Below are 26,423 nucleotides of genomic sequence, written 5' to 3'. Positions count from 1 at the left end.
ATATGATATATGATATAGGTTCAGAACAGCCTTAGTAATGTCTAGGTGATTATATGATATATGATATAGGTTCAGAACAGCCTTAGTAATGTCTTGGTGATTATATGATATAGGTTCAGAACAGCCTTAGTAATGTCTTGGTGAATATATGATATATGATATAGGTTCAGAACAGCCTTAGTAATGTCTTGGTGATTATATGATATATGATATAGGTTCAGAACAGCCTTAGTAATGTCTTAGTGATTATATGATACAGGTTCAGAACAGCCTTAGTAATGTCTTGGTGATTATATGATATAGGTTCAGAACAGCCTTAGTAATGTCTTGGTGATTATATGATATAGGTTCAGAACAGCCTTAGTAATGTCTTGGTGATTATATGATATAGGTTCAGAACAGCCTTAGTAATGTCTTGGTGAATATATGATATATGATATAGGTTCAGAACAGCCTTAGTAATGTCTTGGTGATTATATGATATATGATATAGGTTCAGAACAGCCTTAGTAATGTCTTGGTGATTATATGATATAGGTTCAGAACAGCCTTAGTAATGTCTTGGTGATTATATGATATAGGTTCAGAACAGCCTTAGTAATGTCTTGGTGAATATATGATATATGATATAGGTTCAGAACAGCCTTAGTAATGTCTAGGTGATTATATGATATATGATATAGGTTCAGAACAGCCTTAGTAATGTCTTGGTGATTATATGATATAGGTTCAGAACAGCCTTAGTAATGTCTTGGTGAATATATGATATATGATATAGGTTCAGAACAGCCTTAGTAATGTCTTGGTGATTATATGATATATGATATAGGTTCAGAACAGCCTTAGTAATGTCTTAGTGATTATATGATACAGGTTCAGAACAGCCTTAGTAATGTCTTGGTGATTATATGATATAGGTTCAGAACAGCCTTAGTAATGTCTTGGTGATTATATGATATAGGTTCAGAACAGCCTTAGTAATGTCTTGGTGATTATATGATATAGGTTCAGAACAGCCTTAGTAATGTCTTGGTGATTATATGATATAGGTTCAGAACAGCCTTAGTAATGTCTTGGTGAATATATGATATAGGTTCAGAACAGCCTTAGTGGTTATATGATATATGATAAAGGTTCAGAACAGCCTTAGTAATGTCTTGGTGATTATATGATATATGATATAGGTTCAGAACAGCCTTAGTAATGTCTTGGTGAATATATGATATAGATTCAGAACATCCTTAGTAATGTCTTGGTGAATATATGATATATGATATAGGTTCAGAACAGCATTCGTAATGTCTTGGTGATTATATGATATAGGTTCAGAACAGCCTTAGTGGTTATATGATATATGATATAGGTTCAGAACAGCATTCGTAATGTCTTGGTGATTATATGATATAGGTTCAGAACAGCCTTAGTGGTTATATGATATATGATAAAGGTTCAGAACAGCCTTAGTGGTTATATGATATATGATATAGGTTCAGAACAGCCTTAGTAATGTCTTAGTGATCATATGATATAGGTTCAGAACAGCCTTAGTAATGTCAAGGTGAATATATGATATAGGTTCAGAACAGCCTTCGTAATGTCTTGGTGATTATATGATATATGATATAGGTTCAGAACAGCCTTAGTAATGTCTAGGTGATTATATGATATAGGTTCAGAACAGCCTTCGTAATGTCATGGTGAATATATGATATAGGTTCAGAACAGCCTTCGTAATGTCTTGGTGATTATATGATATAGGTTCAGAACAGCCTTCGTAATGTCTTGGAGATTATATGATATAGGTTCAGAACAGCCTTAGTAATGTCTTGGTGAATATATGATAAAGGTTCAGAACAGCCTTAGTAATGTCTTGGTGAATATATGATATAGGTTCAGAACAGCCTTCGTAATGTCTTGGTGATTATATGATATAGGTTCAGAACAGCCTTCGTAATGTCTTGGTGATTATATGATATAGGTTCAGAACAGCCTTCGAAATGTCTTGGTGATTATATGATATAAGTTCAGAACAGCCTTAGTAATGTCATGGTGATTATATGATATAGGTTCAGAACAGCCTTAGTAATGTCTTGGTGAATATATGATATAGGTTCAGAACAGCCTTAGTAATGTCTTGGTGAATATATGATATATGATATAGGTTCAGAACAGCCTTAGTAATGTCTTGGTGATTATATGATATATGATAGAGGTTCAGAACAGCCTTAGTAATGTCTTGGTGATTATATGATATAGGTTCAGAACAGCCTTAGTAATGTCTTGGTGATTATATGATATATGATATAGATTCAGAACAGCCTTAGTAATGTCTTGGTGATTATATGATATAGGTTCAGAACAGCCTTAGTAATGTCTTGGTGATTATATGATATATGATATAGGTTCAGAACAGCCTTAGTAATGTCTTGGTGATGATATGATATATGATATAGGTTCAGAACAGCCTTAGTAATGTCTTGGTGATTATATGATATAGGTTCAGAACAGCCTTAGTAATGTCTTGGTGAATATATGATATATGATATAGGTTCAGAACAGCCTTAGTAATGTCTTGGTGATTATATGATATATGATATAGGTTCAGAACAGCCTTAGTAATGTCTTAGTGATTATATGATATAGGTTCAGAACAGCCTTAGTAATGTCTTGGTGATTATATGATATAGGTTCAGAACAGCCTTAGTAATGTCTTGGTGAATATATGATATATGATATAGGTTCAGAACAGCCTTAGTAATGTCTAGGTGATTATATGATATATGATATAGGTTCAGAACAGCCTTAGTAATGTCTTAGTGATTATATGATATAGGTTCAGAACAGCCTTAGTAATGTCTTGGTGATTATATGATATAGGTTCAGAACAGCCTTAGTAATGTCATGGTGATTATATGATATAGGTTCAGAACAGCCTTAGTAATGTCTTGGTGATTATATGATATAGGTTCAGAACAGCCTTAGTAATGTCTTGGTGAATATATGATATATGATATAGGTTCAGAACAGCCTTAGTAATGTCTTGGTGATTATATGATATATGATATAGGTTCAGAACAGCCTTAGTAATGTCTTAGTGATTATATGATATAGGTTCAGAACAGCCTTAGTAATGTCTTGGTGATTATATGATATAGGTTCAGAACAGCCTTAGTAATGTCTTAGTGATTATATGATATAGGTTCAGAACAGCCTTAGTAATGTCTTGGTGATTATATGATATAGGTTCAGAACAGCCTTAGTAATGTCTTGGTGAATATATGATATAGGTTCAGAACATCCTTAGTAATGTCTTGGTGAATATATGATATATGATATAGGTTCAGAACAGCCTTCGTAATGTCTTGGTGATTATATGATATAGGTTCAGAACAGCCTTAGTAATGTCTTGGTGAATATATGATATAGGTTCAGAACATCCTTAGTAATGTCTTGGTGAATATATGATATATGATATAGGTTCAGAACATCCTTAGTAATGTCTTGGTGAATATATGATATATGATATAGGTTCAGAACAGCCTTCGTAATGTCTTGGTGATTATATGATATAGGTTCAGAACAGCCTTAGTAATGTCTTGGTGAATATATGATACATGATATAGGTTCAGAACAGCCTTAGTAATGTCTTGGTGATTATATGATATAGGTTCAGAACAGCCTTAGTGGTTATATGATATATGATAAAGGTTCAGAACAGCCTTAGTGGTTATATGATATATGATATAGGTTCAGAACAGCCTTAGTAATGTCTTAGTGATTATATGATATATGATATAGGTTCAGAACAGCCTTAGTAATGTCTTGGTGATTATATGATATATGATATAGGTTCAGAACAGCCTTAGTGGTTATATGATATATGATATAGGTTCAGAACAGCCTTAGTGGTTATATGATATATGATATAGGTTCAGAACAGCCTTAGTAATGTCTTAGTGATCATATGATATAGGTTCAGAACAGCCTTAGTAATGTCATGGTGAATATATGATATAGGTTCAGAACAGCCTTAGTTGTTATATGATATATGATATAGATTCAGAACAGCCTTAGTAATGTCTTGGTGAATATATGATATATGATATAGGTTCAGAACAGCCTTAGTAATGTCATGGTGAATATATGATATATGATATAGGTTCAGAACAGCCTTAGTAATGTCATGGTGATTATATGATATAGGTTCAGAACAGCCTTAGTAATGTCTTGGTGATTATATGATATATGATATAGGTTCAGAACAGCCTTAGTAATGTCATGGTGAATATATGATATATGATATAGGTTCAGAACAGCCTTAGTAATGTCTTGGTGAATATATGATATATGATATAGGTTCAGAACAGCCTTAGTAATGTCTTGGTGATTATATGATATAGGTTCAGAACAGCCTTAGTAATGTCTTGGTGATTATATGATATATGATATAGGTTCAGAACAGCCTTAGTAATGTCATGGTGAATATATTATATATGATATAGGTTCAGAACAGCCTTAGTAATGTCATGGTGAATATATTATATATGATATAGGTTCAGAACAGCCTTAGTAATGTCTTGGTGATTATATGATATAGGTTCAGAACAGCCTTAGTAATGTCTTGGTGAATATATGATATAGGTTCAGAACAGCCTTAGTAATGTCTTGGTGATTATATGATATAGGTTCAGAACAGCCTTAGTAATGTCTTGGTGATTATATGATATATGATATAGGTTCAGAACAGCCTTAGTAATGTTTTGGTGAATATATGATATAGGTTCAGAACAGCCTTAGTGGTTATATGATATATGATATAGGTTCAGAACAGCCTTAGTGGTTATATGATATATGATATAGGTTCAGAACAGCCTTAGTAATGTCTTGGTGATTATATGATATAGGTTCAGAACAGCCTTCGTAATGTCTTGGTGATTATATGATATAGGTTCAGAACAGCCTTAGTAATGTCTTGGTGAATATATGATATATGATATAGGTTCAGAACAGCCTTAGTAATGTCTTGGTGATTATATGATATAGGTTCAGAACAGCCTTAGTAATGTCTTGGTGATTATATGATATAGGTTCAGAACAGCCTTAGTAATGTCTTGGTGAATATATGATATAGGTTCAGAACAGCCTTAGTAATGTCTTGGTGATTATATGATATATGATATAGGTTCAGAACAGCCTTAGTAATGTCTTGGTGATTATATGATATATGATATAGGTTCAGAACAGCCTTAGTAATGTCTTGGTGATTATATGATATAGGTTCAGAACAGCCTTAGTAATGTCTTGGTGATTATATGATATAGGTTCAGAACAGCCTTAGTAATGTATTGGTGATTATATGATATAGTTTCAGAACAGCCTTAGTAATGTCTTGGTGATTATATAATGAGAATTGTTATTAAGTTAATGTGTGCCTGGGTCGCTGAACAGCAGAAATAGATATTGTGGGTCTATAGTAGTGCACTATATAGGGAATAGGGCTCTGGTCTATAGTAGAGCACTATATAGGGAATAGGGCTCTGGTCTATAGTAGTGCACTATATAGGGAATAGGGCTCTGGTCTATAGTAGTGCACTGTATAGGGAATAGGGCTCTGGTCTATAGTAGTGCACTATATAGGGAATAGGGTTCTGGTCTATAGTATTGCACTATATAGGGAATAGGGCTCTGGTCTAAAGTAGTGCACTCTATAGGGAATAGGGCTCTGGTCTATAGTAGTGCACTATATAGGGAATAGGGTTCTGGTCTATAGTAGTGTACTACATAGGGAATACGGTTCTGGTCTAAAGTAGTGCACTATATAGGGAATAGGGCTCTGGTCTGTAGTAGTGCACTATATAGGGAATAGGGCTCTGGTCTGTAGTAGTGCACTATATAGGGAATAGGGCTCTGGTCTATAGTAGTGCACTATATAGGGAATAGGGCTCTGGTCTATAGTAGTGCACTATATAGGGAATAGGGTTCTGGTCTATAGTAGTGCACTATATAGGGAATAGGGCTCTGGTCTATAGTAGTGCACTATATAGGGAATAGGGCTCTGGTCTATAGTAGTGCACTATATAGGGAATAGGGTTCTGGTCTAAAGTAGTGCACTAGGGAATAGGGGGTCATTTGGGACTGTAGCCGGGGCTCAGACAACTAGTTTCATATCAAATATCTGATAAACATTACAATAGAAGAGATTGGATTATTATGGTGCTTTTCCCCAGTAAAATTACTACATGGAATTAGAGGGGGAAGGAGGAGAGGAGAGGTGAACAGGGGGAGAGGAGAAGAGAACAGGGGGAGAGGAGAAGAGAACAGGGGGAGAGGAGAAGAGAACAGGGGGAGAGGAGAAGAGAACAGGGGGAGAGGAGAAGAGAACAGGGGGAGAGGAGAAGAGAACAGGGGGAGAGGAGAGGAAGATTAATAGAGGAGGAGAGGAAGATAATCGAGGAGAGGAGCATGAGAAGTGCTCTGTTCTTACCTGCTCTTCATTTCTGAATGGGACGTCTACCAGACTAGTATTGTCTCCTAGGAGACTGAGATCCAGCTCACTGGGGCCTGCAGACAGACAGACAGACAGACAGACAGACAGACAGACAGACAGACAGACAGACCATTACTATAAAAATATATCCAGGGAGTGTTACTATGTGCATGCTTTTGTTCCAGCCAGGCATGAACACACCCGATGAAACACATTCTGGTCCGGACTGAATACCATGATAAGTTGACTCTTTGAAACAGGTGTGTTAGTGCAGGACTAGAACCAACGCCTGCACACACAGCAGCTCTACAGTCTTAAGGTACGGTCTGACTCTGTAGTTGGTGAATCACTGCATCATGACCCAGATTCAGATTTCAAGGAAGCAGACTGAAAAGGCTTGTTGTATGACTCACAGTATTATGACTACAGCCCTGTCTATAGTCACATCATTATTATGACTACAGCCCTGTCTATAGTCACATCATTATTATGACTACAGCCCTGTCTATAGTCACATCATTATTATGACTACAGCCCTGTCTATAGTCACATCATTATTATGACTACAGGCATGTCTATAGTCATATCATTATTATGACTACAGCCCTGTCTATAGTATCATTATTATGACTACAGCCCTGTCTATAGTCATGTCATTATTATGACTACAGCCCTGTCTATAGTATCATTATTATGACTAAAGCCCTGTCTATAGTATCATTATTATGACTACAGCCCTGTCTATAGTATCATTATTATGACTACAGCCCTGTCTATAGTATCATTATTATGACTACAGCCCTGTCTATAGTCACATCATTATTATGACTACAGCCCTGTCTATAGTCATATCATTATTATGACTACAGCCCTGTCTATAGTCACATCATTATTATGACTACAGCCCTGTCTATAGTCACATCATTATTATGACTACAGCCCTGTCTATAGTCACATAATTATTATGACTACAGCCCTGTCTATAGTATCATTATTATGACTTCAGCCCTGTCTATAGTCATATCATTATTATGACTACAGCCCTGTCTATAGTATCATTATTATGACTACAGCCCTGTCTATAGTCATATCATTATTATGACTACAGCCCTGTCTATAGTATCATTATTATGACTACAGCCCTGTCTATAGTATCATTATTATGACTACAGCCCTGTCTATAGTATCATTATTATGACTACAGCCCTGTCTATAGTCATATCATTATTATGACTACAGCCCTGTCTATAGTCACATCATTATTATGACTACAGCCCTGTCTATAGTCATATCATTATTATGACTACAGCCCTGTCTATAGTCATATCATTATTATGACTACAGCCCTGTCTATAGTCATGTCATTATTATGACTACATCCCTGTCTATAGTCACATCATTATTATGACTACAGCCCTGTCTATAGTCACATCATTATTATGACTACAGCCCTGTCTATAGTCATATCATTATTATGACTACAGCCCTGTCTATAGTCATATCATTATTATGACTAGAGCCCTGTCTATAGTATCATTATTATGACTACAGCCCTGTCTATAGTATCATTATTATGACTACAGCCCTGTCTATAGTCATATCATTATTATGACTACAGCCCTGTCTATAGTCACATCATTATTATGACTACAGCCCTGTCTATAGTCACATCATTATTATGACTACAGCCCTGTCTATAGTCATATCATTATTATGACTACAGCCTTGTCTATAGTCATATCATTATTATGACTACAGCCCTGTCTATAGTATCATTATTATGACTACAGCCCTGTCTATAGTATCATTATTATGACTACAGCCCTGTCTATAGTATCATTATTATGACTACAGCCCTGTCTATAGTCACATCATTATTATGACTACAGCCCTGTCTATAGTCATATCATTATTATGACTACAGCCCTGTCTATAGTCACATCATTATTATGACTACAGCCCTGTCTATAGTCACATCATTATTATGACTACAGCCCTGTCTATAGTCACATCATTATTATGACTACAGCCCTGTCTATAGTATCATTATTATGACTTCAGCCCTGTCTATAGTCATATCATTATTATGACTACAGCCCTGTCTATAGTATCATTATTATGACTACAGCCCTGTCTATAGTCATATCATTATTATGACTACAGCCCTGTCTATAGTATCATTATTATGACTACAGCCCTGTCTATAGTATCATTATTATGACTACAGCCCTGTCTATAGTCATATCATTATTATGACTACAGCCCTGTCTATAGTCACATCATTATTATGACTACAGCCCTGTCTATAGTCACATCATTATTATGACTACAGCCCTGTCTATAGTCATATCATTATTATGACTACAGCCCTGTCTATAGTCATATCATTATTATGACTAGAGCCCTGTCTATAGTATCATTATTATGATTACAGCCCTGTCTATAGTATCATTATTATGACTACAGCCCTGTCTATAGTCATATCATTATTATGACTACAGCCCTGTCTATAGTCATATCATTATTATGACTACAGCCCTGTCTATAGTATCATTATTATGACTACAGCCCTGTCTATAGTATCATTATTATGACTACAGCGATGTCTATAGTATCATTATTATGACTACAGCCCTGTCTATAGTCATATCATTATTATGACTACAGCCCTGTCTATAGTCACATCATTATTATGACTACAGCCCTGTCTATAGTCACATCATTATTATGACTACAGCCCTGTCTATAGTCATATCATTATTATGACTACAGCCCTGTCTATAGTATCATTATTATGACTACAGCCCTGTCTATAGTCATATCATTATTATGACTACAGCCTTGTCTATAGTCATATCATTAATATGACTACAGCCCTGTCTATAGTATCATTATTATGACTACAGCCCTGTCTATAGTCATATCATTATTATGACTACAGCCCTGTCTATAGTCATATCATTATTATGACTACAGCCTTGTCTATAGTCATATCATTATTATGACTACAGCCCTGTCTATAGTATCATTATTATGACTACAGCCCTGTCTATAGTATCATTATTATGACTACAGCCCTGTCTATAGTATCATTAATATGACTACAGCCCTGTCTATAGTATCATTATTATGACTACAGCCCTGTCTATAGTCATATCATTATTATGACTACAGCCCTGTCTATAGTATCATTATTATGACTACAGCCCTGTCTATAGTCATGTCATTATTATGACTACAGCCCTGTCTATAGTATCATTATTATGACTACAGCCCTGTCTATAGTATCATTATTATGACTACAGCCCTGTCTATAGTCACATCATTATTATGACTACAGCCCTGTCTATAGTCATATCATTATTATGACTACAGCCCTGTCTATAGTCATATCATTATTATGACTACAGCCCTGTCTATAGTATCATTATTATGACTACAGCCCTGTCTATAGTCATATCATTATTATGACTACAGCCCTGTCTATAGTCACATCATTATTATGACTACAGCCCTGTCTATAGTCACATCATTATTATAACTACAGCGCTGTCTATAGTCATATCATTATTATTACTACAGCCTTGTCTATAGTCATATCATTATTATGACTACAGCCCTGTCTATAGTATCATTATTATGACTACAGCCCTGTCTATAGTCATATCATTATTATGACTACAGCCCTGTCTATAGTCATATCATTATTATGACTACAGCCCTGTCTATAGTATCATTATTATGACTACAGCCCTGTCTATAGTCATGTCATTATTATGACTACAGCCCTGTCTATAGTATCATTATTATGACTACAGCCCTGTCTATAGTATCATTATTATGACTACAGCCCTGTCTATAGTCACATCATTATTATGACTACAGCCCTGTCTATAGTCATATCATTATTATGACTACAGCCCTGTCTATAGTCATATCATTATTATGACTACAGCCCTGTCTATAGTATCATTATTATGACTACAGCCCTGTCTATAGTATCATTATTATGACTACAGCCCTGTCTATAGTCATATCATTATTATGACTACAGCCCTGTCTATAGTCACATCATTATTATGACTACAGCCCTGTCTATAGTCACATCATTATTATAACTACAGCCCTGTCTATAGTCATATCATTATTATTACTACAGCCTTGTCTATAGTCATATCATTATTATGACTACAGCCCTGTCTATAGTATCATTATTATGACTACAGCCCTGTCTATAGTCATGTCATTATTATGACTACAGCCTTGTCTATAGTCATATCATTATTATGACTACAGCCCTGTCTATAGTATCATTATTATGACTACAGCCCTGTCTATAGTCATATCATTATTATGACTACAGCCCTGTCTATAGTATCATTAATATGACTACAGCCCTGTCTATAGTATCATTATTATGACTACAGCCCTGTCTATAGTCATATCATTATTATGACTACAGCCCTGTCTATAGTATCATTATTATGACTACAGCCTTGTCTATAGTCATATCATTATTATGACTACAGCCCTGTCTATAGTCATATCATTATTATGAATACAGCCCTGTCTATAGTCATATCATTATTATGACTACAGCCCTGTCTATAGTCATATCATTATTATGACTACAGCCCTGTCTATAGTCATATCATTATTATGACTACAGCCCTGTCTATAGTCATATCATTATTATGACTACAGCCCTGTCTATAGTATCATTATTATGACTACAGCCCTGTCTATAGTATCATTATTATGACTACAGCCCTGTCTATAGTATCATTAATATGACTACAGCCCTGTCTATAGTATCATTATTATGACTACAGCCCTGTCTATAGTCATATCATTATTATGACTACAGCCCTGTCTATAGTATCATTATTATGACTACAGCCCTGTCTATAGTCATGTCATTATTATGACTTCAGCCCTGTCTATAGTATCATTATTATGACTACAGCCCTGTCTATAGTATCATTATTATGACTACAGCCCTGTCTATAGTCATATCATTATTATGACTACAGCCCTGTCTATAGTATCATTATTATGACTACAGCCCTGTCTATAGTATCATTATTATGACTACAGCCTTGTCTATAGTATCATTATTATGACTACAGCCCTGTCTATAGTATCTTTATTATGACTACAGCCCTGTCTATAGTATCATTATTATGACTACAGCCCTGTCTATAGTATCAGTATTATGACTACAGCCCTGTCTATAGAATCATTATTATGACTACAGCCCTGTCTATAGTCACATCATTAGTATGTCTACAGCCCTGTCTATAGTATCATTATGTGAACTACAGCCCTATCTATAGTATCATTAGTATGACTACAGCCCTGTCTATAGTATCATTATTATGACTACAGCCCTGTCTATAGTATCATTATTATGACTACAGCCCTGTCTATAGCATCATTATTATGACTACAGCCCTGTCTATAGTCATATCATTATTATGACTACAGCCCTGTCTATAGTATCATTATTATGACTACAGCCCTGTCTATAGTATCATTAGTATGACTACAGCCCTGTCTATAGTCACATAATTAGTATGACTACAGCCCTGTCTATAGTCATATCATTATTATGACTACAGCCCTGTCTATAGTCATATCATTATTATGACTACAGCCCTGTCTATAGTATCATTATTATGACTACAGCCCTGTCTATAGTCACATAATTATTATGACTACAGCCCTGTCTATAGTCATATCATTATTATGACTACAGCCCTGTCTATAGTCACATCATTATTATGACTACAGCCCTGTCTATAGTCATATCATTATTATGACTACAGCCCTGTCTATAGTCATATCATTATTATGACTACAGCCCTGTCTATAGTATCATTATTATGACTACAGCCCTGTCTATAGTCACATCATTATTATGACTACAGCCCTGTCTATAGTCATATCATTATTATGACTACAGCCCTGTCTATAGTATCATTATTATGACTACAGCCCTGTCTATAGTATCATTATTATGACTACAGCCCTGTCTATAGTATCATTATTATGACTACAGCCCTGTCTATAGTCATATCATTATTATGACTACAGCCCTGTCTATAGTCATATCATTATTATGACTACAGCCCTGTCTATAGTATCATTATTATGACTACAGCCCTGTCTATAGTATCATTATTATGACTACAGCCCTGTCTATAGTCACATCATTATTATGACTACAGCCCTGTCTATAGTCATATCATTATTATGACTATAGCCCTGTCTATAGTATCATTATTATGACTACAGCCCTGTCTATAGTCATATCATTATTATGAATACTAAATATAGCCGACTCCTATAAATATAGGCTACTCCTATAAATATAGCCTACTCCTATAAATATAGCCGACTCCTATAAATATAGCCGACTCCTATAAATATAGCCGACTCCTATAAATATAGCCGTCTCCTATAAATATAGCCGACTCCTATAAATATAGCCTACTAAATATAGCCGACTCCTATAAATAGCCTCACTCCTATAAATATAGGCTACTCCTATAAATATAGGCTACTCCTATAAATATAGGCTACTCCTATAAATATATCCTACTCCTATAAATATAGCCGACTCCTATAAATATAGGCTACTCCTATAAATAGCCTCACTTCTATAAATATAGGCTACTCCTACAAATATAGGCTACTCCTATAAATATAGGCTACTCCTATAAATATAGTCTACTTCTATATATATAGCCGACTCCTATAAACAGCCTTACTCCTATAATAATGGTATGAGATAGTCTATATTATGGCTGATGGTTTAGACTAGACTATTGGCAGTGCATGTAGTATATAATCAAGCCGCTCTCATTGTTAAAATAACTGAAGAGGATGTGAATGTTCATTGACTGTGTATAATGAATCATCATTATTAAAGGATAGGAACATGAGGTGCCAGCAGTGAACCGTTGTCCTTTCCTGTGCATGTTTTCATGCTAGACATTTTCAAATGGATATTGCGCAATATATGAACTTGATGTGATGTGAACTTGATGTGATGTGAACTTGATGTGAACTTGATGTGATGTGAATTTGATGTGAACTTGATGTGATGTGAACTTGATGTGAACTTGATCTTTTTTTTTACAGAACGAATCGCTTATTCTGTTCTGCATCTTCTGAACTAATCGGACTGATGAATTGTAATTTTCACGTAGTCAGGCCCGGGAACATTTTTAAAACCTAGTTTTTGTTTGTTGTTGTTGAAGAGGTGTGCTGTCTTGATTTGATCACTCTGTTGTCACAGAGAATTTCCCTGTGCCAGCAGGAAATGCAAATTATACTGTGTTTGAGGTTTAATGAGGTTTCTAGGGTTTGTGGTTTCCATTTTAAAAGGACAGACTTGACTTGCCCTAATGAAGAACGTGTTAACCCCTACGGCGTTGTCTATTCATTATTATCCACATCATGTTTCTCAATTCCTGTTGCAGAAGGATTATTAGCCGGTTGTGAGGGGCGGGGTCGAATTATGAATGCAGATCAGTATGTAGCCCCTCGCTACAGTGGTTAACATCTGGTCTATCCTCGTTATGGTGGTTAACATCTGGTCTATCCTCGTTATAGTGGTTAACATCTGGTCTATCCTCGTTATAGTGGTTAACATCTGGTCTACCCTCATTATAGTGGTTAGCATCTGGTCTATCCTCGTTATAGTGGTTAACATCTGGTCTCCTCGCTATAGTGGTTAACATCTGGTCTACCCTCATTATAGTGGTTAACATCTGGTCTATCCTCATTATAGTGGTTAACATCTGGTCTATCCTCATTATAGTGGTTAACATCTGGTCTATCCTTGTTATAGTGGTTAACATCTGGTCTACCCTCATTATAGTGGTTAAAATCTGGTCTATCCTCGTTATAGTGGTTAACATCTGGTCTATCCTCGTTATAGTGGTTAACATCTGGTCTATCCTCGTTATAGTGGTTAACATCTGGTCTATCCTCGTTATGGTGGTTAACATCTGGTCTATCCTCGTTATAGTGGTTATTGGTTAACATCTGGTCTATCCTCGTTATGGTGGTTAACATCTGGTCTATCCTCGTTATAGTGGATAACATCTGGTCTATCCTCGTTATAGTGGATAACATCTGGTCTATCCTCGTTATAGTGGTTAACATCTGGTCTATCCTCGTTATAGTGGTTATTGGTTAACATCTGGTCTACCCTCGTTATAGTGGATAACATCTGGTCTATCCTCGTTATAGTGGTTAACATCTGGTCTATCCTCGTTATAGTGGTTATTGGTTAACATCTGGTCTACCCTTGTTATAGTGGATAACATCTGGTCTATCCTCGTTATAGTGGTTAACATCTGGTCTATCCTCGTTATGGTGGTTAACATCTGGTCTATCCTCGTTATAGTGAATATTGGTTAACATCTGGTCTATCCTCGTTATGGTGGATAACATCTGGTCTATCCTCGTTATAGTGGATATTGGTTAACATCTGGTCTATCCTCGTTATGGTGGTTATTGGTTAATATCTGGTCTATCCTCGGTTAACATCTGGCCTATCCTCGTTATGGTGGTTAACATCTGGTCTATCCTCGTTATAGTGGTTAACATCTGGTCTATCCTCGCTACAGTGGTTAACATCTGGTCTATCCTCGTTATGGTGGTTAACATCTGGTCTATCCTCGTTATAGTGGATATTGGTTAACATCTGGTCTATCCTCGTTATAGTGGATATTGGTTAACATCTGGTCTATCCTCGTTATGGTGGTTATTGGTTAATATCTGGTCTATCCTCGGTTAACATCTGGTCTATCCTCGTTATAGTGGTTATTGGTTAACATCTGGTCCATCCTTGTTATGGTGGTTAACATCTGGTCTATCCTCGTTATAGTGGTTAACATCTGGGATATCCTCGTTATAGTGGTTAACATCTGGTCTACCCTCATTATAGTGGTTAACATCTGGTCTATCCTCGTTATGGTGGTTAACATCTGGTCTATCCTCGTTATGGTGGTTAACATCTGGTCTATCCTCGTTATGGTGGTTAACATCTGGTCTATCCTCGTTATGGTGGTTATTGGTTAATATCTGGTCTATCCTCGTTATAGTGGTTAACATCTGGTCTACCCTCATTATAGTGGTTAACATCTGGTCTATCCTCGTTATAGTGGTTAACATCTGGTCTACCCTCATTATAGTGGTTAACATCTGGTCTATCCTCGTTATGGTGGTTAACATCTGGTCTATCCTCGTTATGGTGGTTAACATCTGGTCTATCCTCGTTATGGTGGATAACATCTGGTCTATCCTCGTTATAGTGGTTAACATCTGGTCTATCCTCGTTATGGTGGTTAACATCTGGTCTATCCTCGTTATAGTGGATATTGGTTAACATCTGGTCTATCCTCGTTATGGTGGTTATTGGTTAATATCTGGTCTATCCTCGGTTAACATCTGGTCTATCCTCGTTATAGTGGTTATTGGTTAACATCTGGTCCATCCTCGTTATGGTGGTTAACATCTGGTCTATCCTCGTTATAGTGGTTAACATCTGGTCTATCCTCGTTATAGTGGTTAACATCTGGTCTACCCTCATTATAGTGGTTAACATCTGGTCTATCCTCGTTATAGTGGTTAACATCTGGTCTATCCTCGCTACAGTGGTTAACATCTGGCCTATCCTCGTTATGGTGGTTAACATCTGGTCTATCCTCGTTATAGTGGTTAACATCTGGTCTACCCTCATTATAGTGGTTAACATCTGGTCTATCCTCGTTATGGTGGTTAACATCTGGTCTATCCTCGTTATGGTGGTTAACATCTGGTCTATCCTCGTTATGGTGGTTAACATCTGGTCTATCCTCGTTATGGTGGTTAACATCTGGTCTATCCTTGTTATGGTGGTTATTGGTTAATATCTGGTCTATCCTCGTTATAGTGGTTAACATCTGGTCTACCCTCATTATAGTGGTTAACATCTGGTCTATCCTCGTTATGGTGGTTAACATCTGGTCTATCCTCGTTATGGTGGTTAACATCTGGTCTATCCTCGTTATGGTGGTTAACATCTGGTCTATCCTCGTTATAGTGGTTAACATCTGGTCTATCCTCGTTATGGTGGTTAACATCTGGTCTATCCTCGTTATGGTGGTTAACATCTGGTCTATCCTCGTTATGGTGGTTAACATCTGGTCTATCCTCGTTATGGTGGTTAACATCTGGTCTATCCTTGTTATGGTGGTTATTGGTTAATATCTGGTCTATCCTCGGTTAACATCTGGTCTATCCTCGTTATGGTGGTTAACATCTGGTCTATCCTCGGTTAACATCTGGTCTATCCTTGTTATGGTGGTTATTGGTTAATATCTGGTCTATCCTCGGTTAACATCTGGTCCATCCTCGTTATAGTGGTTACTGGTTAGCATCTGGTCTATCCTCGTTATAGTGGTTAACATCTGGTCTATCCTCGTTATAGTGGTTATTAATATTAGGTCAAACTTAAATATAACATTTTTGAAATGTTCTTGAAATGTTCCCGAGGACCTCCAACACAAGGTGAAATGTTTATTGTGTGAATATGAAATGGAATATTATGTTAAACAATAAAACAAATATACTATGAACGTCATCAAAAAACGTAACTTAAACATTTGTGCAACCTAACTTAAACATTTTATGAAAGTCATCACAAGGAGCACATTTTGTGTTTTGGGAACCTATTTCTTGTAATGGACCACACACGGTTACCTAATTAAAACCTTTAAATAATTCAGTCTGTTCTGTCAACATTCTTGCAACATAAAAGGAATGTTTTGTGTACCCTGATACAAACATTATTTGAATGTCAGCACACCTGGACAGTTTTGGGAACCTCTTTCTTGGCATATCCCCACAATGTTCCCACAACCTAAAGAAACATGTTGCGAACCTTTAATAACCTCTTTGGGCTAGGGGGCAGCATTTTGATGTCTGGATGAAAAGTGTGCCCAAAGTAAACTGCCTGTTACTCAGGCCCAGAAGCTAGGATATGCATATTACTAGTAGATTTGGATAGAAAACACTGTAAAGTTTCTAAAACTGTTAACATTATGTCTGTGATTATAACAGAACTGATATGGCAGGCAAAAACCTGAGGTCAAACCATCCCCCCCAAAAAAATGTTCAGCCTACCACTGTTTCCAATGGCTTTCATGTTTAATATGAAGGGAAAACTCCCATACTGCAGTTCCTAGGGCGTCCACTAGATGTCAACAGTCTATAGAAAAAGTTTCAGGCTTGTTTCTGGAAAAATTAGCTAGAATTTGTAGTTTTTCCTAGGTGGCTCCCATTTTGGCTGTAGTGTTTTCATGCGCGTGGATGAGAGCGCGTTCATCTTGTTTATCGGTAAAGACAATAACGATTCCTCATCTTAAATTGTATCATTTATTTACATATTAGGGTACCTGAGGTTTGATTATAAACGTTGTTTGACTTGTTTGGATAAGTTTATTGGTAACGTTTGGGATTCATTTTGCATTTTGAAGGAGGGAAACCAGGGGATTATTGAATGAAGCACGCCAGCTAAGCTGAGTTTTTATGGATATAAAGGACTTTATCGAACAAAAGGACCATTTGTAATGTAGCTGGGACCTTTTGGAGTGCCAACAGATGAAGATCATCAAAGGTAAGGCATTTATTTTATCGCTATTTCTGACTTTCGTGGCGCACCTGCCTGGTTGAATTTAATTTAATTTTAATGCTTTTGTGTGTGGGGTGCTGTCCTCAGATAATCGCATGGTGTGCTTTCGACGTAGAGCCTTTTTGAAATCTGACACAGCGGCTGGATTAACAAGAAGTTAAGCTTTTTTCTTATCTATTACACTTGTATTTTCATGAATGTTGAATATGACTATTTCTGTCATTTGAATTTCGCGCTCTGCAATTTCACCGGATGTTGTCGAGGTGGGTCGCTAGCTCCACACCTAGCCACAAAGAACAGACTAAATATGTTCTGGGAATGTTCTTGTGACATCAGGTGAATGGTTTTTTTTGCACCATAAAATAAACATTGTAGAATCATCCATACAATGAACTACTCGTTTCATGTCCTGCCACAACATCTCAATTGGGTTTAGGTCTGGACATTGACTAGGTTGAGTGTGATGTCTTTTAGAGTCCTGGCAAATGTGACAGTCACTTTGTAGAGGTGTACCTGGAAATAGAAGCTTTCCAAATGGTTGCATTTACCCGCTGTATTTTTTGTATGGTGGCAACGGTGAAAGTATTTTTGTGGTAGCAGGTTGGAGACAACCACTCTTGAGTTGGGAATGTGGAAGAGGCTTTTTCAATCACTCCCTTGAGTGCCGTGGCTACCCTTTTCCAAGGTCATTTGTTCCGGTGTGAATGATGATGTGGCTAGGAGGACCCCTAGTCGCTCCTTACACAGCAGCTCCAGGTCACGTCGACTGCTAAGGCAGCAGAGTCACTTTGTCTTTCGGGAAAGTGGTTCTTCTCATCAATGTATTTCCCATTTTAGAATCTATAAGAAGCTTTGGCTTTTGTCTGTCCTCAGTGGGTATTGGAGGGTTGACAGGGGGGCAGTTGGGTTGGTGGGTCCTGTGTTGTCTGGGCTGTGTGGTCCTCTGTTGTCTGGGCTGTGTGGTCCTGTGTTGTCTGGGCTGTGTGGTCCTCTGTTGTCTGGGCTGTGTGGTCCTCTGTTGTCTGGGCTGTGTGGTCCTGTGTCTGGTCTATCCTTGTTATAGTGGATATTGGTTAACATCTGGTCTATCCTCGTTATAGTGGATAACATCTGGTCTATCCTCGTTATAGTGGTTAACATCTGGTCTATCCTCGTTATAGTGGTTAACATCTGGTCTCCTCGCTATAGTCGTTAACATCTGGTCTACCCTCATTATAGTGGTTAACATCTGGTCTCCTCATTATAGTGGTTAACATCTGGTCTATCCTCGTTATAGTGGTTAACATCTAGTCTATCCTCGTTATAGTGGTTAACATCTGGTCTATCCTCGTTATAGTGGTTAACATCTGGTCTATCCTCGTTATAGTGGTTAACATCTGGTCTATCCTCGTTATAGTGGATATTGGTTAACATCTGGTCTATCCTCGTTATAGTGGATAACATCTGGTCTATCCTCGTTATAGTGGTTAACATCTGGTCTATCCTCATTATAGTGGTTAACATCTGGTCTATCCTCGTTATAGTGGTTAACATCTGGTCTATCCTCATTATGGTGGTTATTGGTTAACATCTGGTCTATCCTCGTTATAGTGGTTAACATCTGGTCTATCCTCGTTATAGTGGATAACATCTGGTCTATCCTCATTATAGTGGTTAACATCTGGTCTATCCTCATTATAGTGGTTAACATCTGGTCTATCCTTGTTATAGTGGTTAACATCTGGTCTATCCTCGTTATAGTGGTTAACATCTGGTCTATCCTCAATATGGTGGTTATTGGTTAACATCTGGTCTATCCTCGTTATAGTGGTTAACATCTGGTCTATCCTTGTTATAGTGGTTAACATCTGGTCTCCTCATTATAGTGGTTAACATTTGGTCTATCCTTGTTATAGTGGTTAACATCTGGTCTATCCTCGTTATAGTGGTTAACATCTGGTCTATCCTCGTTATAGTGGATAACATCTGGTCTATCCTCATTATAGTGGTTAACATCTGGTCTATCCTCGTTATAGTGTTTAACATCTGGTCTATCCTCGTTATAGTGGTTAACATCTGGTCTATCCTCGTTATAGTGGTTAACATCTGGTCTATCCTCAGTATAGTGGTTAACATCTGGTCTATCCTTGTTATAGTGGTTATTGGTTAACATCTGGTCTATCCTCGTTATAGTGGTTAACATCTGGTCTATCCTTGTTATAGTGGTTAACATCTGGTCTATCCTCGTTATAGTGGTTAACATCTGGTCTATCCTCGTTATAGTGGTTAACATCTGGTCTATCCTCGTTATAGTGGATATTGGTTAACATCTGGTCTATCCTCGTTATAGTGGATAACATCTGGTCTATCCTCGTTATAGTGGTTAACATCTGGTCTATCCTCATTATAGTGGTTAACATCTGGTCTATCCTCGTTATAGTGGTTAACATCTGGTCTATCCTCATTATGGTGGTTATTGGTTAACATCTGGTCTATCCTCGTTATAGTGGTTAACATCTGGTCTATCCTCGTTATAGTGGATAACATCTGGTCTATCCTCATTATAGTGGTTAACATCTGGTCTATCCTCATTATAGTGGTTAACATCTGGTCTATCCTTGTTATAGTGGTTAACATCTGGTCTATCCTCGTTATAGTGGTTAACATCTGGTCTATCCTCAATATGGTGGTTATTGGTTAACATCTGGTCTATCCTCGTTATAGTGGTTAACATCTGGTCTATCCTTGTTATAGTGGTTAACATCTGGTCTCCTCATTATAGTGGTTAACATTTGGTCTATCCTTGTTATAGTGGTTAACATCTGGTCTATCCTCGTTATAGTGGTTAACATCTGGTCTATCCTCGTTATAGTGGATAACATCTGGTCTATCCTCATTATAGTGGTTAACATCTGGTCTATCCTCGTTATAGTGTTTAACATCTGGTCTATCCTCGTTATAGTGGTTAACATCTGGTCTATCCTCGTTATAGTGGTTAACATCTGGTCTATCCTCAGTATAGTGGTTAACATCTGGTCTATCCTTGTTATAGTGGTTATTGGTTAACATCTGGTCTATCCTCGTTATAGTGGTTAACATCTGGTCTATCCTTGTTATAGTGGTTAACATCTGGTCTATCCTCGTTATAGTGGTTAACATCTGGTCTACCCTCATTATAGTGGTTAACATCTGGTCTATCCTCGTTATAGTGGTTAACATCTGGTCTATCCTCATTATAGTGGTTAACATCTGGTCTATCCTCATTATAGTGGTTAGCATCTGGTCTATCCTCGTTATGGTGGTTATTGGTTAACATCTGGTCTATCCTCGTTATGGTGGTTATTGGTTAACATCTGGTCTATCCTCATTATAGTGGTTAACATCTGGTCTATCCTTGTTATAGTGGTTATTGGTTAACATCTGGTCTATCCTCGTTATAGTGGTTAACATCTGGTCTATCCTCGTTATAGTGGTTAACATCTGGTCTATCCTCGTTATAGTGGATAACATCTGGTCTATCCTCGTTATAGTGGTTATTGGTTAACATCTGGTCTATCCTTGTTATAGTGGTTATTGGTTAACATCTGGTCTATCCTCGTTATAGTGGTTAACATCTGGTCTATCCTTGTTATAGTGGTTAACATCTGGTCTATCCTCGTTATAGTGGATAACATCTGGTCTATCCTCGTTATAGTGGTTATTGGTTAACATCTGGTCTATCCTTGTTATAGTGGTTAACATCTGGTCTATCCTCGTTATAGTGGATAACATCTGGTCTCCTCGTTATAGTGGTTATTGGTTAACATCTGGTCTATCCTCATTATAGTGGTTAACATCTGGTCTACCCTCATTATAGTGGTTAACATCTGGTCTATCCTCGTTATAGTGGTTAACATCTGGTCTATCCTCGTTATAGTGGTTAACATCTGGTCTATCCTCATTATAGTGGTTAACATCTGGTCTATCCTCGATATAGTGGTTAACATCTGGTCTATCCTCGTTATAGTGGTTAACATCTGGTCTATCCTCGTTATAGTGGTTAACATCTGGTCTACCCTCATTATAGTGGTTAACATCTGGTCTATCCTCATTATGGTGGTTAACATCTGGTCTATCCTCGTTATAGTGGTTAACATCTGGTCTCCTCGCTATAGTGGTTAACATCTGGTCTATCCTCATTATGGTGGTTTACATCTGGTCTATCCTCGTTATAGTGTATATTGGTTAACATCTGGTCTTTCCTCGTTATAGTGGTTAACATCTGGTCTATCCTCATTATAGTGGTTAACATCTGGTCTATCCTCGTTATAGTGGTTATTGGTTAACATCTGGTCTATCCTCATTATAGTGGTTAACATCTGGTCTATCCTCATTATAGTGGTTAACATCTGGTCTATCCTTGTTATAGTGGTTAACATCTGGTCTATCCTCGTTATAGTGGTTAACATCTGGTCTATCCTTGTTATAGTGGTTATTGGTTAACATCTGGTCTATCCTCGTTATAGTGGTTAACATCTGGTCTATCCTCGTTATGGTGGTTATTGGTTAACATCTGGTCTATCCTCGTTATGGTGGTTATTGGTTAACATCTGGTCTATCCTCGTTATAGTGGTTAACATCTGGTCTATCCTCGTTATAGTGGTTAACATCTGGTCTATCCTCGTTATAGTGGTTAACATCTGGTCTATCCTTGTTATAGTGGTTATTGGTTAACATCTGGTCTATCCTCGTTGTGGTGGATAACATCTGGTCTAAAGTAAAGTAAACTGCCTGTTACTCAGGCCCAGAAGCTAGGATATGCATATTACTAGTAGATTTGGATAGAAAACACTGTAAAGTTTCTAAAACTGTTAACATTATGTCTGTGATTATAACAGAACTGATATGGCAGGCAAAAACCTGAGGTCAAACCACCCCCCCCCAAAAAAATATTCAGCCTACCACTGTTTCCAATGGCTTTCATGTTTAATATGAAGGGAAAACTCCCATACTGCAGTTCCTAGGGCTTCCACTAGATGTCAACAGTCTATAGAAAAAGTTTCAGGCTTGTTTCTGGAAAAATTAGCTAGAATTTGTAGTTTTTCCTAGGTGGCTCCCATTTTGGCTGTAGTGTTTTCATGCGTGTGGATGAGAGCGCGTTCATCTTGTTTATCTCTGGTAAAGACAATAACGATTCCCCATCTTAAATTGTATCATTTATTTACGTATTAGGGTACCTGAGGTTTGATTATAAACGTTGTTTGACTTGTTTGGATAAGTTTATTGGTAACGTTTGGGATTCATTTTGCATTTTGAAGGAGGGAAACCAGGGGATTATTGAATGAAGCGCGCCAGCTAAACTGAGTTTTTATGGATATAAAGGACTTTATCGAACAAAAGGACCATTTGTAATGTGCTGGGACCTTTTGGAGTGCCAACAGATGAAGATCATCAAAGGTAAGGCATTTATTTTATCGCTATTTCTGACTTTCGTGCCTGCCTGGTTGAATTTTTTTTTAATGCTTTTGTGTGTGGGGTGCTGTCCTCAGATAATCGCATGGTGTGCTTTCGACGTAGAGCCTTTTTGAAATCTGACACAGCGGCTGGATTAACAAGAAGTTACGCTTTTTTCTTATCTATTACACTTGTATTTTCATGAATGTTGAATATGACTATTTCTGTCTTTTGAATTTCGCGCTCTGCAATTTCACCGGATGTTGTCGAGGTGGGTCGCTAGCTCCACACCTAGCCACAAAGAACAGACTAAATATGTTCTGGGAATGTTCTTGTGACATCAGGTGAATGGTTTTTTTGCACCATAAAATAAACATTGTAGAATCATCCATACAATGAACTACTCGTTTCATGTCCTGCCACAACATCTCAATTGGGTTTAGGTCTGGACATTGACTAGGTTGAGTGTGATGTCTTTCAGAGTCCTGGCAAATGTGACAGTCACTTTGTAGAGGTGTACCTGTTAATAGAAGCTTTCCAAATGGTTGCATTTACCCGCTGTATAGTGGCAACGGTGAAAGTATTTTTGTGGTAGCAGGTTGGAGACAACCACTCTTGAGTTGGGAATGTGGAAGAGGCTTTTTCAATCACTCCCTTGAGTGCTGTGCCTACCCTTTCCAAGGTCATTTGTTCCGGTGTGAATGATGATGTGGCTAGGAGGACCCTAGTCGCTCCTTACACAGCAGCTCCAGGTCACGTCGACTGCTAAGGCAGCAGAGTCACTTTGTCTTTCGGGAAAGTGGTTCTTCTCATCAATGTATTTCCCATTTTAGAATCTATAAGAAGCTTTGGCTTTTGTCTGTCCTCAGTGGGTATCGGAGGGTTGACAGGGGGGCAGTTGGGTTGGTGGGTCCTGTGTTGTCTGGGCTGTGTGGTCCTCTGTTGTCTGGGCTGTGTGGTCCTCTGTTGTCTGGGCTGTGTTTGTCCTCTTTTAGCTGTGCTGTGTGGTCCTCTGTTAGCTGGGCTGTGTGGTCCTGTGTTAGATGGGCTGTGTGGTCCTCTGTTAGCTGGGCTGTGTGGTCCTCTGTTAGCTGGGCTATGTGGTCCCGTGTTGTCTGGGCTGTGTGGTCCTGTGTTGTCTGGGCTGTGTGGTCCTGTGTTGTCTGGGCTGTGTGGTCCTCTGTTAGCTGGGCTGTGTGGTCCTGTGTTGTCTGGGCTGTGTGGTCCTGTGTTGTCTGGGCTGTGTGGTCCTCTGTTGTCTGGGCTGTGTGGTCCTCTGTTGTCTGGGCTGTGTGGTCCTCTGTTGTCTAGGCTGTGTGGTCCTGTGTTGTCTGGGCTGTGTGGTCCTGTGTTGTCTGGGCTGTGTTGTCTGGGCTGTGTGGTCCTCTGTTGTCTGGGCTGTGTTTGTCCTCTTTTAGCTGGGCTGTGTGGTCCTCTGTTAGCTGGGCTGTGTGGTCCTCTGTTAGCTGGGCTGTGTGGTCCTGTGTTAGATGGGCTGTGTGGTCCTCTGTTAGCTGGGCTGTGTAGTCCTCTGTTAGCTGGGCTGTGTAGTCCTCTGTTAGCTGGGCTGTGTGGCCCTCTGTTAGCTGGGCTGTGTGGTCCTCTGTTAGCTGGGCTGTGTGGTCCTCTGTTAGCTGGGCTGTGTAGTCCTCTGTTAGCTGGGCTGTGTGGTCCTCTGTTAGCTGGGCTGTGTAGTCCTCTGTTAGCTGGGCTGTGTCTCCCTCTGTTAGCTGGGCTGTGTAGTCCTCTGTTAGCTGGGCTGTGTAGTCCTATGTCAGCTGGGCTGTGTGCTCATCTGTTAGCTGGGCTGTGTGGTCCTCTGTTAGCTGGGCTGTGTGGTCCTCTGTTAGCTGGGCTGTGTGCTCCTCTGTTAGCTGGGCTGTGTCTCCCTCTGTTAGCTGGGCTGTGTGGTCCTGTGTTAGATGGGCTGTGTGGTCCTCTGTTAGCTGGGCTGTGTAGTCCTCTGTTAGCTGGGCTGTGTAGTCCTCTGTTAGCTGGGCTGTGTGGCCCTCTGTTAGCTGGGCTGTGTGGTCCTCTGTTAGCTGGGCTGTGTAGTCCTCTGTTAGCTGGGCTGTGTGGTCCTCTGTTAGCTGGGCTGTGTAGTCCTCTGTTAGCTGGGCTGTGTCTCCCTCTGTTAGCTGGGCTGTGTGGTCCTCTGTTAGCTGGGCTGTGTGCTCCTCTGTTAGCTGGGCTGTGTAGTCCTCTGTTAGCTGGGCTGTGTAGTCCTATGTCAGCTGGGCTGTGTGCTCATCTGTTAGCTGGGCTGTGTGGTCCTCTGTTAGCTGGGCTGTGGGTCCTCTGTTAGCTGGGCTGTGTGCTCCTCTGTTAGCTGGGCTGTGTCTCCCTCTGTTAGCTGGGCTGTGTGGTCCTGTGTTAGATGGGCTGTGTGGTCCTCTGTTAGCTGGGCTGTGTAGTCCTCTGTTAGCTGGGCTGTGTGGCCCTCTGTTAGCTGGGCTGTGTGGTCCTCTGTTAGCTGGGCTGTGTGGTCCTCTGTTAGCTGGGCTGTGTGGTCCTCTGTTAGCTGGGCTGTGTAGTCCTCTGTTAGCTGGGCTGTGTGGTCCTCTGTTAGCTGGGCTGTGTAGTCCTCTGTTAGCTGGGCTGTGTCTCCCTCTGTTAGCTGGGCTGTGTGGTCCTCTGTTAGCTGGGCTGTGTAGTCCTCTGTTAGCTGGGCTGTGTCTCCCTCTGTTAGCTGGGCTGTGTGGTCCTCTGTTAGCTGGGCTGTGTGGTCCTCTGTCAGCTGGGCTGTGTGGTCCTCTGTTAGCTGGGCTGTGTGGTCCTCTGTTAGCTGGGATGTGTGATCCTCTGTTAGCTGGGCTGTGTGGTCCTCTGTTAGCT

At 38.7% G+C, this 26,423-nt stretch overlaps 1 protein-coding gene across 1 annotated transcript in view; it reads right to left on the bottom strand.

Moving 5' to 3' along the window:
• Positions 1 to 26,423, bottom strand: part of LOC139376509 (adenylate kinase isoenzyme 5-like) — a 122,607-nt gene that overhangs the window by 61,220 nt on the left and 34,964 nt on the right. Inside the window, exon 4 of the mRNA XM_071119195.1 lies at positions 6,485 to 6,561. Coding sequence (XP_070975296.1) covers positions 6,485 to 6,561 — 77 coding nt within the window. The remainder of the gene's footprint in view (positions 1 to 6,484; positions 6,562 to 26,423) is intronic.

Source organism: Oncorhynchus clarkii, chromosome 20 (assembly GCF_045791955.1).
Source record: "Oncorhynchus clarkii lewisi isolate Uvic-CL-2024 chromosome 20, UVic_Ocla_1.0, whole genome shotgun sequence".
In the NCBI taxonomy this organism is placed as follows: Eukaryota; Metazoa; Chordata; class Actinopteri; order Salmoniformes; family Salmonidae; genus Oncorhynchus; species Oncorhynchus clarkii.
Note: the sequence above shows the minus strand (reverse complement) of the source record. Positions and strands in the feature narration are given on the sequence as shown.